Below are 17,331 nucleotides of genomic sequence, written 5' to 3' on the forward strand. Positions count from 1 at the left end.
TAAAACATGGCAGTGATGTTGTCCGTCAGAACTGCTACGCATTGACCTTGTAGTTGGGCCTGAAAGGTCTGGCATGCTAGTCACACTGCCCGCAGGTCCTTGATATTGATATGGAGGGAGAACTCGTCCTGCGACCAAAGGGCCTGTGTTTGGAGGTCTCCCAAATGCACACCCCACCCCAGAGCTGATGCGTCCGTTACTAGGAACAAGGAGGGCTGAGGGCTATTGAAGGGGACTCCTTCGCACACTGTGCGAGGATCGAGCCACCACTGAAGGGACTCAAACACCTGCCCTGGCACCGTGACCACTGAATTCAGGCTGTCGCGTCCTGAGCAATAGGCCAAAGTGAACCACACCTGTAGAGGCCTAAGCCTCAGTCTGGCATGCCAGGTCACGTAAGTGCAGGCTGCCATGTGGCTGAGGAGACTCAGGCATCCCCTTGCTGTAGTGGTGGGGTATTGCCTGAGGCCTTGACTGAGGTCCATCATAGCTTGGAATTGGGACTCTGACAAAAGTGCTCTTGCCCAAACCGAGTCCAACACCGCCCCAATGAATTCTATTCTTTGGGTCAGTGACAAGGCTGACTTGTTCAAGTTGAGGAGGAGACCCAGTCTCTCGAATGTGGATCTGACCAATCGGACTGAGACTCCACCTGTCCCCAGCGTGGCCCCTAAGCAGCCAGTTGTCGAGTATACCTGCACCTGCCTCTGACGGAGGAAAGTGGCCACGACTGACATGCACTCGGTGAACACTCGGGGGGCTGCTGAGAGGCCGAATGGAAGGACCGTAAATTGATAATGTCTGTGGTCGACCACGAATCGTAGGAATCATCTGTGTGCAGGCCGAATAGCTACATGGAAATACGTGTCTTTCATGTCAAGGGCAGTGTACCAGTCTCCCGGACTCAGAGAAGGGATAATTGTGCCCAGGGAGACCATGCAGAACTTCAACTTTACTATGAACTTGTCGAGTCCTCGCAGACCTAGAATGGGTCTGAGACCCCCCCTTGGCTTTGGGGACTAGGAAGTATCAGGAATAGAATCCCTTGCCCCCGAGGAATCTCCTCTACCGCTCTCATGGCGAGGAGTGTCCGCACCTCCTGGATAAGGAATTGCTCGTGAGAAGAGTCCCTGAAGAGAGACAGCCAAGGGTGTTGGGAGGGAGGGTAGGAGCTGAATTGGAGAGACTATCCCACTTCTACTGTACAGAGAACCCAGTGATCCGAAGTTATTTTGGACCAAACACAGTGGATGTGGGACAGACAATTCAAGAAAGATGGGGAAGGATCTGGAATTGTGACTGGTGCGCTGCCCTTGGGTGCACCTTCGAAAGGCCTGCTTTGAACCCGATGATGGTTTAGTCGGGCCCTGGCCCTGCCCAGGCTGGAGGGTTTGAAGGCTTGCGTCTGCCATTCCTGCCCCTTCTCCTATAAAAGCCCTGCCTCGGCCGACAAGGATAGGAGCGCTGCTATTGCTGCTGAGGCTTGAAATGTTTACATTGGGTTTTCATAGATGCTAGGACTGTAAGGGACCTCGAGAGGTCATCGAGTCCAGTCCCCTGCCCTCATGGCAGGACCAAATACTGTCTAGACTATCCCTGATAGACATTTATCTAACCTACTCTTAAATATCTCCAGAGATGGAGATTCCACAACCTCCCGAGGCAATTTATTCCAGTGTTTAACCATCCTGACAGTTAGGACCTTTTTCCTAATGTCCAACCTAAACCTCCCTTGCTGCAGTTTAAGCCCATTGCTTCTTGTTCTATCCTTAGAGGCTAAGGTGAACAAGTTTTCTCCCTCTTCCTTATGACACCCTTTTAGATACCTTAAAACTGTTATCATGTCCCCTCTCAGTCTTCTCTTTTCCAAACTAAACAAACCCAATTCTTTCAGCCTTCATTCATAGGTCATGTTTTCAAGACCTTTAATCATTCTTGTTGCTCTTCTCTGGCCCATCTCCAATTTCTCCACATCTTTCTTGAAATGCGGCGCCCAGAACTGGACACAATACTCCAGCTGAGGCCTAACCAGCGCAGAGTAGAGCAGAAGAATGACTTCTCGTGTCTTGCTCACAACACACCTGTTAATGCATCCCAGAATCATGTTTGCTTTTTTTGCAATAGCATCACACTGTTGACTCATATTTAGCTTGTGGTCCACTATAACCCCTAGATCCCTTTCTGCCATACTCCTTCCTAGACAGTCTCTTCCCATTCTGTATGTGTGAAACTGATTGTTCCTTCCTAAGTGGAGCACTTTGCATTTGTCTTTGTTAAACTTCATCCTGTTTACCTCAGACCATTTCTCCAATTTGTCCAGATCATTTTGAATTATGAACCCATCCTCCAAAGCAGTTGCAATCCCTCCCAGTTTGGTATCATCTGCAAACTTAATAAGCGTACTTTCTATGCCAATATCTAAGTCATTGATGAAGATCTTGAACAGAGCTGGACCCAAAACAGACCCCTGCGGAACCTCACTTGTTATACCTTTCCAGCAAGATTGGGAACCATTAATAACTACTCTCTGAGTACGGTTATCCAGCCAGTTATGCACCCACCTTATAGTAGCTCCATCTAAATTGTATTTGTCTAGTTTATCGATAAGAATATCATGCGAGATCGTATCAAATGCCTTACTAAAGTCTAGGTATACCACATCCACCGCTTCTCCCTTATCCACAAGACTCGTTATCCTATCAAAGAAAGCTATCAGATTGGTTTGACACGATTTGTTCTTTACAAATCCATGCTGGTTATTCCCTATCACCTTACCACTTTCCAAGTGTTTGCAGATGATTTCCTTAATTACTTGCTCCATTATCTTCCCTGGCACAGAAGTTAAACTAACTGGTCTGTTGTTTCCTGGGTTGTTTTTATTTCCCTTTTTATAGATGGGCAGTATGTTTGCCCTTTTCCAGTCTTCTGGAATCTCTCCCGTCTCCCATGATTTTCCAAAGATAATAGCTAGAGACTCAGATACCTCCTCTATTAGCTCCTTGAGTATTCTAGGATGCATTTCATCAGGCCCTGGTGACTTGCAGGCATCTAACTTTTCTAAGTGATTTTTAACTTGTTCTTTAAGTGAGGCCACCTATGATAAAGTCCACAAGAGACAGAAAATATGGTCCTAAAGACGGTCCTTTACAGGCTTGTCTTGATCACCTCCATCATCTCCTCTGTGTTTGGATGCGTCTATTGCCCCTGGAGGATTGATGCCAATGTTTGCTGCAACACATGCACTGTAAATTTCATTCCATTTTTCATGCAATTGTTCAGTGAGAAGAGAAAGAGTGTCTCTTTCAACATCAAGTGTAGTGTCTCAGTGCTGAAGGACCAGATTCTTTTCACTGATGGGGATTAGAATTTTCAGCCACACTGAGGCGAACAGAACACTTTTAATTTTTGACATGTATTTTACTAGTCCAGCAATATCATTTCTGCTTTTAGCAGTCAGGCTCAATTCAGACAACTCATTCTATGTCACTTGTAAGCCTTTTAGGTTCTTGGCAAAAGAATGCACACAATCAATACATGCAGTCCTCCGTGTACTACACATTGAATGGAGTTGATCAGGAACATTGCCGGGGTGTGCATACCCAAGGATTTCATGGTAGTCCTGGAGTCCTTTAGGACTATGCAACCAAGAGTCAGTCTGTTCCACAAGCAGAACTGCCCCATCAAAAGGCAGGTTCTGCCTGGTCTGCTGAACCTCGGGTGGGAGTTCCGAGGCCTGCAGCCATGAGCTACACCTCATGGCGATACCGGAGGACAAGGTGCGTGCCACTGAATCCGCAGCATTCAGTGAGGCCTGTGCCACTGCCTTGCCCTCCTCCACTATCACTCCACACTCCTCCTGGGACTCTGTTGGCTCCAGCTCCTTAAACTTGAGCATCGAGTTCCAGGAGTTGAAGCTGTATCTACTTAGAATTGCCTGCTGGTTGGCAATACTGAGTTGCAACCCTCGCCCCGTGGAATACACTTTGTGCTCAAACAAATCTGGGCGCTTGGCGTCCTTGGACTTAGTTGCTGGGGCTTGTTGTCCCTGCCTCTCCTTTTCATTTACTGCAGCCACCACCAACGAGCAAGGCTGCAGGTGTGTGAAGAGGTATTCGTACCCCTTAGATAGGATGAAAGATTTCCTCTCCACACCCTTCGCGGTGGGAGGGATGGAGGCCGGGGTCTGCCAAATGGTCTTAGCATTGGCCTATATAGTCTTGATGAGGCGTAGAGCCACCCTCGACGGGCCTTCTGGGGCCAGGATGTCAACCCTGAGGTCCTCTGACTCCATCACCTCCTCGGTCTGCAGGCCCATATTTCACACACCCTGCAAAGGAGGTCCTGGTGGGCAAGGCTGTCTATGGGGGGCGGTCCAGATATGGACGTGCCTGAAACCCTAACCCTCTTAGTCTCCATGGGCCTCCTGTCCCGCCTCTCTGCTGGGGCCAACCATACCTGGCTCAGGAACTGGGGTTGGTTCCAGGGGAAGTAGTGTGACCAGTACCTCCTCAGCACCCCTAGGGGTGGGGCAACTGGCTGAGGCCTTCGGCACCCATGGTTCAGAGGCTGCCGAATGCAAACGTTTGGACTGGGCGCCCTGGGCCTGGTGGTACACCCACGGGGTCCAAAATGGCCACTGCGTTAGTCCTTGTCACTGTGCAGGCCATGGTCCTGCCCCCACCTCAGGCTTCCATGGCCTGACCAATGCCGGCCCCGCTCTGAGTATCTAGACCCTGTCTCCGAGTCTGAAGACAGGGACTGGGACCACGATGGACAGGTTGGTGCCGAGCGGAGCTGGACTGGGGGGCTGGAGAGTGGTGTAGTGGGGCTGGGGAGCAGTGCTGCAATCTGGACTGGTACCGAGATCGGTGTTTGTGTGGGGACACTGACTGGGATGACTGCTGCTGGGAGTGGGACCTGCTGCGCAACGGGGATCGGTGTGAGGATCGCCATCATGAGCGCTGGCGCGACCTGGAGCGGTACCGTGAGTGGCGCCTAGACTCCGAGCGGCGCCAAGATCCACTGACAGTGCTGAGGGACGAAGCATTGCCGGTTTGCCTTGAGACAGTGCTACACGTTGTGGTACTGGAGGTTTGGCTTGAAGGACCAGGGATCGCGGTGCCCTCATGGTGATGAGGTCCCTTGCGGCCTCAAAGGTGTCCAGGTGGATAGCAATTCCACCTCCTCAATGACCTGGCTCAGGGAGTCCAACAGCATCGGACTCGACAGTCCCCCTTGTGGGGCCGAAGTTGACGGTGCTGGCTCCAAAGTCTTTGGCCCTGGGTGCTCCTCTCTGGGACATGCCCCATTGGCTGGCTCCAAAGGGGTGGGTCTCTGAGTCGGAGATCCACTCCTCCCCTGCTTCCGGTGCGTTGGGGAATGGGACTGGTGCCGGGTCGATCCCGCTGGTTTCGGTGCCGGTGCTGTGGGTCTCTCCCAGAGTCCTTCCGCATTGCTGCTTTTATCACTGGTGCTGGGTGCTGTGCACTGATGAGCTCAGTGCCCGGTCTTGCCGCACCGATGTAGGTTGCAGTCTAAGTGCCACCTCCATGAGAAGCTGCTTGAGGCGAAAGTCTCGCTCTTTTTTTTTTTTTTCTGGGGCGAAACCCTTTATAAATCCTGCACTTCTCTGCTTGGTGTGCTTCCCTCAAAAACTTTAAGAAAGCGTTGTGGGGGGTCGCCAGTTGGCCTGGGCTTCTTGCAGGGCTTAAACCCTTGGGATTTACGCAGACCCCAAGTCCCAACGGGGAACGCGATCAGGGTGAAGGGGAAGACCCCCAACGGCTATCTGCTGTAACAACCAAAACCACTAAAGCTAAATATAACGAGGCTAGGAAAAACGAGGAGAGCTTGCTAAGCAAGTCACTGCAGTTACAACAACCATCACTGGCAGTAAGAAGGAACTGAGGAAGCGCTGGGTTTGCAAGGTCATATATTAAGCGCCATGAAGGCACCACTCCAGGGGGCTCTATAGCCGACCCGACGGGTGCTGCTATGGGAAAAACTTTCCAACGACTGTGCACACGGTGCACTCACATCTAATTGGAATCAATATGAGCAATCATTTGAAGAAGAATGTTAGTTCAGTTTGGAAAATGTCTAAAGGAATTTAGATATCACATTTTAATTTCTTAGGGTAGGTCTACACTTACCCGATAGTTCGGCGGCGAGCGATCGAACTTCTGGGTTCGACTTATCGCATCTTGTCTGGACGCGATAAGTCGAACCCGGAAGTGCTCGCCGTCGACTGCGGTACTCCAGCTAGACGAGAGGAGTACCGCGGAGTTGACGGGGGAGCCTGCCTGCCGCGTGTGGACCGAGGCAAGTTCGAACTAAGGTCCTTCGAACTTCAGCTACGTTATTCACGTAGCTGAAGTTGCGTACCTTAGTTCGAATTAGGGGGTTAGTGTAGACCTGGCCTTAGACTAAAACCTTTGAATTATAGTGGCAAAAATTTTGTATTTTATAAACACATTCATACTGTTATGGCAAAATACAGGAGACCAACAAGACTATTTCGACTCTGATTCACCCTTAAACAGTCAGAGTCCAATTTTCAAAGATAATTGTTATAGCATAGCACTCATAATTGCATATTTTAAAAAAATTATTGGTGAAACTTAACACGATTTTTTATTGTAACCCTTTGAGATTATATTCACTCTCAACTTCCATGGTCTTCAATGAAAGATGAGGGTTCTCAGCACCTTACAAAAGATGCTCAATTCCTGACAGGATCAAAGTTTATATGAGCAAGAAAAATAAAACTTACTTTCCTAAGTTCTCAATATGTCCCAGGCAGGTTGAAAAACAGTAATTGTATGCTATCACAATAGAAGGATATAATGACTGGAAATCTAGTACAAGAACAGTGTTACTGTAGAAGCGGGACTCTGGCTCCATTATTAAGGGAATACACTGTGGGGCTTTCATTTGAGCTCGCTGCTGGATACTAGGTGTCACAGGGATGTAATTCATTGGTTTAGCAATACGCAGCATCATTGACTCCACACGATACTGAAAAACAAAATGTAATATACAATTATAATTAATATTTCTAAAGTATTATAGCCACATGAATATGCATTTGGGCTGTGCTGCCCTTAAACCAGAGATAGCAAGTTTTGCAAAAGAATATAGTCACACTAATTTTTATTTTTAATGTACACCTTTCTAACATATGTGCCGGAATTCTTTTTGTGTTTCTATGCCTTTTAGGGATAAGTACTGAAACACTGCACTTTTGATGTACATCTACTAGCTGCAAAATGAATGCTCAAATCAATACATGACATACATGTGGTTATGACCACTTCCAGTGTGCAAGTTCTTACCAAGGCTGTATTTTTGTTAGGTTCAAAGACTGTTGTGCAAAAACAACCAAGAGAACATACAATTCTTAACTTGCCATTTTCAACAGAAAATTGTGCAAGAACCTTATTCCATAATGACCAAGAAAATTTAAATGTATTAATGTGATCTGTATCATGTTAATAATTGTATTCCACAAAACAACTTTTACTGTTAGACTTAATAATAAATACTCAGGTTTATGTAGCACTTTATAATGCAAGGTAAGTGTAATTCAGTCTGCTTTACACACACAGAAACAGGCATGGAGCAGTGGTCTCCAAAGTGGGGTGCACGCACCCCAGCAGGTATGCAAGAGGATCCTTGGGGGTGCACGGCAGGAGAAGCGCTTTTTTTTTTCTTTGTCAGGCGGGAGTCCGAATGGCTTATTTATCTATTTATTTATTTATTTTTGCTTCGGCAAAAATGGGCAGGGGGTGCGTGCTCAAAAATTTTTTACTGATAGGGGTGCGCGATCAAAAAAGTTTGGAGACCACTGGCATAGAGAAATGATTTGCCCAAATTCGCTCCTCAGGGTCAGTAGTAGAGCCAGGAATAGAACCCAAGTCAGCCTTCTGACTCGCAGGCCCATTCCTATCCATTGGATCACACTGCCTCCTTTATGCTGCTTGGGGAGCATAGGCAAGATAATAAAGCATGGCAAAGTTGAGTACTTCTACCTTGCCCAAACTAATATGACAACACCACCAGCAGTATGAGACTTATGGACAGGTGTAGGCACTAAGATTTTAAAAAAGAACCTCAGAATTCTCTCTCTATAAAAATGCTCTGAGATCCTTTGAAAGAGTCTATAAAAGTGCAAAGTACTATAATTTTAAGATTTGGATTTATTTAGGAAATGAAGGTTACTTACTTGTAACCAGAGTTCTTCAAGATGACTCTGCACAGTCACGTTTATAGATATCGTAATGCCTACTGGTGCACTTAAAAACTGAGGGATTATCTAATTCGTCTTTGAAAGTTTATTTGGCAGCTATCTCAGCTTACCATATTTTGGTTGAATGTAGATTGCCATTAGTGCTTGATTTGGTTAAGAAATTTATGAAATAATTATGTAATATGCATGCCCTTTTGAGCAATCCTGTCCCTCCTTGGGTTGTTAATTTGGTCTAGTGTGTACTTGTGAAATCATCTTCTGAATCCTTAGCTGAGTGTTGTTTGTATTATTTGTCTATTACGACAGCATTCATTATTGCAATGACATCAGCCAGAAGTGTGAGTGAATTAAATGTCTTGATGGCTGAGCCACCTTTTATTTATAGGCAACCATTGATCCACTGGGTCATGGTGTACATGTAAAAGTCTAGTCTTTTATGTCTTTTCATGAAGATAAGGTGGTTCTGAGGCCTGATCCCATGTTTTTGCCAAGAGAGTTTTCTGAATTTCACATCAATCAGACAATTAATTTGCTGGTATTTTCCCAAAACTGCATACTAAGAAAGGGGAATCTGTTTTACATACTTTGGATTCAAAAAGAGCCCTTGCACATTATTTAAATAGAACTAAAGTTTTTGAAATATCATTTAAATTATTCATGATTTATGCTAACAATCATATGAGTTATTCTGTCTCCTGCAGATTATTTCTAGGTAGATTAAACAATGTCCTGTTAATGTCATACATTAGCAGGTATTCCTGCACCTATGCCAGTATGCTCTCATTCCACCAGAGCAGTGTCTTTTGCTTGCCTTAAGCAAGTCCCTGTTACTGAAATTTGTAGGGTTGCAACCTGCAGTTCTGTATACACTTTTACTAAACATACATTCGATATGGCTTCTAGGGCTGATGATAATTTGGTATAGGGATGCTTCAGTCTCTATTCAGTTAGGACTCTGTTCCCTCCTCCATGTTATTTCCAGCACTGCTTATCAAACTACTCATAAATGGTAGTACTATGCTTAGCCACTGAAAGAAGAAATGATGGTTACTTTGTAACTGGAGTTCTTCATGATGGCTCTGCAAATTCACACTTCCCAACCACCTTCCCCTCTGTCTCAGAGTCCCTTTGTTCTGTGCCTCTGGGTTGGTAGCAGAAGAAACAGATGGTAGAGAGCTCTGTGCCCCCTTATATAGCCTCTTCCTCAAAATGTTCAGAGATGCTGAGGGGACAGGGAGGAGGAAGCAGTGAGCACTCAGAACACACTGCTTAGAGATGTGAAAATATGAAAACCCTTCAGAGGGTATCTGATATAATTTGTTTGCCTTCTTGGAAATAAGCTTGCAAGAGACAAGAATGGACCACACAGTCTTAACAGGCTGCAGCAGACAATCGTGGTTTGGTAATGACACCCTACTCTTGGAGGAAGCCCCAAGAAAACACCAGATGGGAGTTTCCTCCCTAGTTACTGAAGGTAAGTTCAACGTGGACATCATGTGATCCATAAGGTCATGAAACTATAGAGCAGGGATCGGCAACCTTTGGCACATGGCCCGCCAGGGAAATCCGCTGGCGGGCCGGGCCAGTTTATTTACCTGCAGCGTTCGCAGGTTCGGCCAATTGCAGCTCCCACTGCCATTCCAGGCCAATGGGGGCTGTGGGAAGTGGCGTGGGATGTACATCATCCTTTTCTTCAGTTCAGCCATAATCCAAAACCAAGCTACTAACTAACCTATCTATACTTATCTCAAACTATACTAAACAATTAACAAGACACTAAGAATGCAGAAACGGCACCCAATCCAAATGGATCGGTTCACTTGCATCTTTGGCATGTGGTTGGAAGGAACTGAGATGGCAGAGGGCTCTGCACCTCCTTATATAATCTTGATCTGAGCATGTTTGGAGATGCTGACAGGAGGAGGGGGTGCATGAGCGCTCGAAAAGACGCCGCGTGGAGAAGGTTCTACTATTAGGCACCACTAGGCAGAATACCCATAAGAGGGATAATGCAGAGCCACTCAAATAATAATAATATATATACATTTATATGGGAAAATAATACATATAGATAATATAGAGAGGCAAAGTTGATTACTTCTACCTGGCCCAAACTGATATAACAATACCACCAGTAGCATTATAAAGAAGATCCTCATGACCCTCTGAGGGTCTTCCACTCCTACAGCACTTTAGAGGGGACCATTGTGGTGAACAACAGCAGGATATCTTGCTGGTCTGCCCATGCCTTTAGGAATAAGACCTTCTCTGCCTCCTAGTCACCCTCCTCAGTGTAATGTCATCAATAGTTAGAATAGCCTAAAGGGGACACAGAGAAGATTACTATCCAGCCCTTACCCTCGTACCCTGGTGACCCCCCCTCACTCTTCATTTCAGCCCCTTCCCTCCCCAGTCAGGAACAGCCTGAAGTGCAAGCCCCAAGTTGGAGAATGCACATTCTGACTTGGCAACAACCTGGATCTATACAAGTATCACCAAGACACAACTTTAATTGCAAATCCTAAACCAGGGAAGACACATACTGAGGCAGCAACAACCCACACCCATACAACTACTGCCAAGACACAGCATTGGCTGCAAGCCACAAACACTGCCCTTAAGCGCACATGGCTAAGGAGAGCAAGGATCAACATCATCTCCCAAGACTGGGATAAACCTCAGGGGATAGAATTCAGAAATAGCAGATTAATTCAGTGTGCAATAAACTCCCTGTGCAGACGAGCCCTCAGAGTAATGAAATGCCAAAGTTCAAATTGCCTGTGCCAGCTTGACTCTGCCCCAGCACATATACATTACAATACAGTCCTTAATTACATGATTACATAAGATTTTGTTCCTAGACGTCCTCTGCCTCATTCAGCAGCTAGGCTGAAAGGTGTACAGTGGAGATTTCACTGTTCAACATCTGGCCCTCTGCCTCATGTACTACATATTCAACCATTTCACTGATGTTTTCAAGAAACATTTGCTTGACAGTAATAGATTATTGTGTCCTGAACAATTTGTGCACTAAGTAAAATCATGGTTCCTGCAATGTACATCTAACTTAGCTTCTGCAGAGCTCTTCCTCATTAGAATATGTAATTTTGAACATATTTCACACACCTCTGCACATCTAAGAAAGTCCTCTCAACTTTCTTGAGCATGATGAACCATTTTTCTCAACAACTTTTAAAAGAAATGTCACTTTTAGGCTAAGATCAAGCATGGAAAATTTCAGCCCTAAAAGTAACATTAAAGTTATTATAAGCAACAGCAAGAGGTCCTTTAGAATGAATATGTTTGGGCAACTCTAACTGTAGACAACGCTACACAATATGTCTATAAAACAGAATGTTCAATGTGGCCACATTATCGCTGCTTTTGAATTTCCTGACTTTCTTTAATTTAATATTTCAACCACTGTGTTGCACAATGTAATCCTCCATATTTAACAAAAAATAACCGATAACAAAGTATAAATAAGGCACAAAACAAACTTTGCACACAATATTTTCCATTCAAAAAGTGTCAGGAAAGTTCAAACTTACCTGTGAACCTCTCGTTAGTACATGCAAGAACTGAATTCCAAAAAGCCTTGCCATTTCACTTGTTCTACCAATCAAGTCTAGCTGTTCTAACATTTGGAGATTCCCACGGACACGGCTCATGTAGTGATCAACCATTTTCCATCTGTGAAAGCAAACACCTAGGTTATAAACAGCAGGGAGCCAGGAAGTTTGATCAGGAACAAAGATTGCTGTTCTTTTTACTGAAAAAATGTATACTCTGACCAGGTGTTACAGATGGGAAAATGTGTTTCTTGGTTTCCCATGAGACATATTTATAGGATTCTTTCAAAATTGTGACAAAGGCACTCTGACACCCCAATCAGGTGTTAAAGGGCTATCACAGGCTTAAGCAGCCATTCTCCAGCAACAGGAAGGAGTGAATAAGAAATTTACATTTCATCATAGTGACGGTTTAACCCTCACATCCACAAGAGACTTGTCACCTACACCCCAGCGGGGGGTAATCCACAAAAGGGGGAGGGTATAAGAATGGAGGACACACAGAACACAAATGGCTTATCTCCTCCTTCATCTCTGCTCATGACATCAATGACTCTCAAAGAACTGAAATAAGGGGCTGGGGTAGGGGAGTCCCAGACTGAAAGGAGACCCAGCCTGTGAAATTTACTGCAGCGTATGGTGAGAAAAACCCTTGTTTTTTAGTTCATTTAGCTTGTTAAGTTAGGTACTAGCTTGCATTTTACTCTTATTTTCTTTTGTAACACATCCTGACTTTTATGCATCATCACTTGTAATCACTTAAAATCTATCTTTCTGTAATTAATAAACTTATTTTATTATTTTATCTTAACCAGTGTGTTTGGATTTGTGCGTGTGGGAAACTCTGTGTGGGATAACAAGGCTGGTGCATGTATCATTTTCCTTTGATGAAACGATGGACTTTCTATGAGCTTGCATTGTTCAGTAGTGTACTGGACAATACAAGATTCACATTTCTGGAGAACAAGGCTGAGACTAAGAATTTGCAGATGTCGCTGTATATGTAATTCATGAGTAAGGCTGCGAGTTTTTCATGAGTAAGGCAGCTCAGGCAGTCCCTGTGCCTGTCGCACCAGCCGCTGCTGGGGCAGTCTCAGGCCACCGCACCCCCCATCCCCCAGCAGCAGCAGGAATTTTGGTGTGGAAGAGGGCAGGGGGTTGGGGCACGGGACAGGGTGAGGTGGGCTCTGGGCAGCGTTTACCTGGGGGTATTCCCAGAAGTGGCGACATCCCCCTCGCTCAGCTCCTAGACGGAAATGTGGCCAGGCAGCTCTGCATGCTGCCTCTGTCTGCAGGCACTGCCCCCGCACCTCCCATTGGCTGCGGTTCCTAGCCAATAGGAGCTGTGAAGCCGAAGCTCTGGGCGGAAGTAGTGCACAGAGCTGCCTGGCCATGCCTCTGCCTGGGAGCTGAGCAAGGGGGATGACCCTGCTTTTGGGGAGGCGCGGAGTCAGGTAGAGAGCCTCCTGGCCCCGCCAACCCTCCACCCCCAAAGCGCCTCTGGGCCAACTCCCCCTCTTCTCCCCCCCCACTTCAAGATTTATTCAGGGGTATATAGTATATATCAGTAGTTCTCAAACTTTTGTACTGTTGACCCCTTTCACATAGCAAGCCTCTGAGTGCGACCCCCCCCCAAAATTAAAAACACTTTTTAATATATTTAACGCCATTATAAATGCTGGATGAAAAGCAGGGTTTGGGGTGGAGGCTGACAGCTTGTGACCCCCCATGTAATAACCTCATGACCCCCTGAGGGGTCCTGAACCCCCGTTTGAGAACTCCTGGTATATATAGTAGAATTCATGGACAGATCACGTGCTGTGAATTTCTGTTTACTGCCCGTGAGCTGTCCATGACTTTTACTAAAAATACCCATGATTAAAATGTAGCCTTATTCATGGTCAGATCGCTCATGTATTTAGCTGGGAGTAAATGTGCATGCTATAGGCTGTGTGAGCAGACCATGAGTGGATTTTCTTACAACAAAACAGTATAAAAGGCACCCCAGGTTAGAGAATTAAGGGGACACAGTTGTTCAATGATCCAGATTGTACCTTGGGTAATGTCACAACAATGAAAGCTGGAAAGGAGGGATAGCTCATTACAAGTCCTTTGATAAACACTGTATGCTAAGTTAAGTGCTCTATAGGAAGTAACAAAAGACTTTAATACAGCACACCATGCCTGTTCACGTTTCTCAAAGCTGCAACTTGCAATCTTGTTTTGTTTTTTCCACAGTTGCTTTTTTATAAATAATATAGGAAAGCCATACCATACTAAGTTGCGAATCTTGCTTAAAAATATTCTCATAGCAATGGATTCCTCAGATCATTCATTACCTGTAGATATCTGTCTTGTTGTCAAACCAATCAGACAAAACTCGAGAGGTAAATAGAGGAAAACGCTGATGAAGAACATGAAAACCCACATTTTCAAATGTGTAGTTAGTTAGAGTCACCTAGAAAAATACAAAAGACTTGATAATGATCTTATATTTTTATAATGCCTTCCTTTCAGAAGACTCCTAAAGCTTTTCACACACTTTAACAATAAATTTATGAACTACAAATAGGAATTTGTTATCTCTGATGTGCAGTTACCCAGTAGGTAAAATCATAGCAAATATTTAACAGCCCACTGCAACAACACAACTGTTCATGACAGAAAGGGAAGAATAAATATCTTTCTCCAAATGAAAGTACAGGTGGTAAATAGACTGCAATTACCAAATTAGAACTTGCCCAGGAGTGGGTTACAAGAGGGACCTAATGAGAAGGTTAAACGTAATGTAATAGAACAGCAAAACAGTGATGGGGTACGATAGCTCAAAACAGTTCCACAGACTTCAAATATTTCTTTTAGTAAAAGTAGCATACTAGCTATCTTGCTAGGGACCAGTAAGCTGTTCTCGAGACACATCTTGGACACAAAGAAGCAAAAAGAAACACTGTTAAGAAACATTAGTGAAAATCAAAAGGCAAGGACTTCAGTATTTTACATTTCAAAACACATTATATGTCTGTTTCTGAAAATAACGTCTTTTATCTAAAAAGGGATTTTAAAAACTGTACAACAACTTACATGGAAATAAGCACATACTATAGCACAAGTCCCTTCATAAAGTTTCTCAACAAAAGATTCCTTAAAAGTTTATGATTAAAAATAATTAAAAACCAATTTCTCTCTCTTCTAATCTATTTTGAAAATATACATTTTAACTTATTTTACTTTACCTCATTTCTCATCATTCTCCAAAGATTTAGGATAATTCGTCCAACAATATGTATTTCACTCATTGTATCTGACCCATATTCATCTTGCTCAGCTGCAAATCTGTTCTCTTTCTTATCATCTAATGACATGAAAAGAGGATATATTTAGACAATTTATAATATAGTCAACATTACTGCAAGCTATTTCTCTGAGAAGTTCTAGGAGCTTCCTAGGAAAACAGCTTGAATGCATTTAAAATGTGTAGTAGCAGAACTGGAGTTCAAAACCTGAGCATGTGTAGGTATATATATATATATTTTCCATTACTCATTAAAAAAGGTTTTTAGTTACCAAAAAACCCCCAAAATCTTTAAACCAAATTCATGACCCCTTAATTTTTCCTCTAGTATGTATGCCCATTTGAGACTACAGCTTAGTCTAGTTTTATTGAACTGTCCACTGCAAGTCTTTATTCTTAAGGGAAATATATTGGATCAGAGTTGCTGAAATGTTATTTGCATTTGATACTGCAGTATAAAAAGGAGGAACACTCCCTATCCTAAACGGCTTCCCCTTGTGATAAAGTCTTGCACTACTGGGTGGAGGGTCTGAGAGAGGAGTATGCATAAAACCTTTTACACTGTGACAGTGGGAAAGGAGGCATAAGACTTTGCTGGTGCAAAGTAAGGCCTTGGCTACACTTACCCGCTAGTTCGGCGGCTGGCAATCGAACTTCTGGGTTCGACTTATCGCGTCTAGTCTGGACGCGATAAGTCGAACCCGGAAGTGCTCGCCGTCGACTGCGGTACTCCAGCTCGCCGAGAGGAGTACCGCAGAGTCGACGGGGGAGCCTGCCTGCCAAGTGTGGACCAAGGTAAGTTCGAACTAAGGTACTTCGACTTCAGCTACGTTATTCACGTAGCTGAAGTTGCGTACCTTAGTTCGAATTAGGGGGGTAGTGTAGACCAAGCCTAAGAGAAAGGGAGATAGGAAGAAAGATTGCAAAGCTGTATGGAGAAGTATTTTACTCTTGATATTTTAGGCATCATTCTATCATGGGGAGAAAGGCAAAGTGGATGAGGTAATATTTTTTTATTGGACCAACTTCTGCTGATGAGAGAGACAAGCTTTCAAGCTACACAGAGCTCTTCTTCAGCTCTGGGAAAGGTACTCAGTGTGTCACAGCTAAATACAAGATCAAACACATAGTTTTGTATATGTAGTTGGCATATATTCTGAGGGACGATTCAAGATATTACCTCACCCACCTTGTGTCTCTAATATCCTGGGACTGACATGGCTACAACACCACTGTATACATGGGCAGAAAGGGAAAGATGACCTCCTTACTCTCAATTTTTTTGATTCTTTGAAGTGCTGCAGCATCACAGAGGTGTTCAGAGGTAAGCTAAGATCTTTTCCTAATCTTCCCCCAACTTTGGGGCCAAAACCCATTCAACATAAAAAATAAAATAAAATAAACCATCACTGAAGAAAACCCATACTTCCTAATTTTTTTAACTTTTGTGGTTGCACCTATGTACCTGCCTAATAGCAGATATCCACCAAACAAAAAATACATTAAAAGCATATTACCTTTTACCTAATGATATCAGCAGGAGCTGTATTAGTATCTATAATGTAACCCACCTGGTACACGAGAGATCATCTGGCATAAATCAACACTTAGTGCAGCAGCCCTCTGTAAGAGGTAACCCCAGGAATGCATTTGGACTTCATATCCTAACATAATATCTGGGTCATATCTAAAAATGGGAAAAAAGAAAATAAGCTTCATAATATCAATACATTTTTTTGTGGGACAGTGTGGGCTTGATCCTGCTCGTGCTGAAGTCAACAACAAACCCACCAACCATTTCAATGAAAGCTTGGTTTGGTTCTTCATTGACCACACACACAAATCTTGGAGATTTAATAAATAAAATATATTTTATTATAAACAATATTATTGACAGAATAATTGCTAACCTTTGTTTTTTTTAAAAAAAGAAACAAAATAGGGATCTCACCAGTTTTTTGGAAAGCAATATTATGTTGACCATACATGAAATTTGACTAGTGGGACAAGACATAACAATTAAATTGTGGTCCAGTAACTTCAACAAACTTGTTGCGAGCAGTCTGACAGAGTATAAACAGATTAGTATGGCAAAATACTCCTATATTGCTTCCTTGAGAGGAAATTAATCCTGAATCTGTCTGGAATGTTGGTACACTTTTTAGAGTAGAGGAGAGAAGGGTAGTTTTGCAGCTAAAAACACAAAACTAGATTCTCAT

At 44.0% G+C, this 17,331-nt stretch overlaps 1 protein-coding gene across 3 annotated transcripts in view; it reads right to left on the bottom strand.

The window, feature by feature from the left end:
* The window catches only part of REV3L (REV3 like, DNA directed polymerase zeta catalytic subunit), a 241,847-nt gene that overhangs the window by 41,607 nt on the left and 182,909 nt on the right, over positions 1 to 17,331 (bottom strand). For all 3 annotated transcript variants that reach the window (XR_010600094.1, XM_005287599.4, XM_024102440.3), the window contains 5 exons: positions 16,684 to 16,799; positions 15,054 to 15,172; positions 14,160 to 14,278; positions 11,800 to 11,941; positions 6,773 to 7,017 (listed from right to left, as the gene is read on the bottom strand). Coding sequence is in view for 2 of the 3 variants with exons in the window: in XM_005287599.4 (XP_005287656.2) it covers positions 6,773 to 7,017; positions 11,800 to 11,941; positions 14,160 to 14,278; positions 15,054 to 15,172; positions 16,684 to 16,799 (741 nt within the window). In the remaining variant the exon portion in view is untranslated. The remainder of the gene's footprint in view (positions 1 to 6,772; positions 7,018 to 11,799; positions 11,942 to 14,159; positions 14,279 to 15,053; positions 15,173 to 16,683; positions 16,800 to 17,331) is intronic.

This window comes from Chrysemys picta, chromosome 3 (genome assembly GCF_011386835.1).
Source record: "Chrysemys picta bellii isolate R12L10 chromosome 3, ASM1138683v2, whole genome shotgun sequence".
Classification (NCBI taxonomy): Eukaryota; Metazoa; Chordata; order Testudines; family Emydidae; genus Chrysemys; species Chrysemys picta.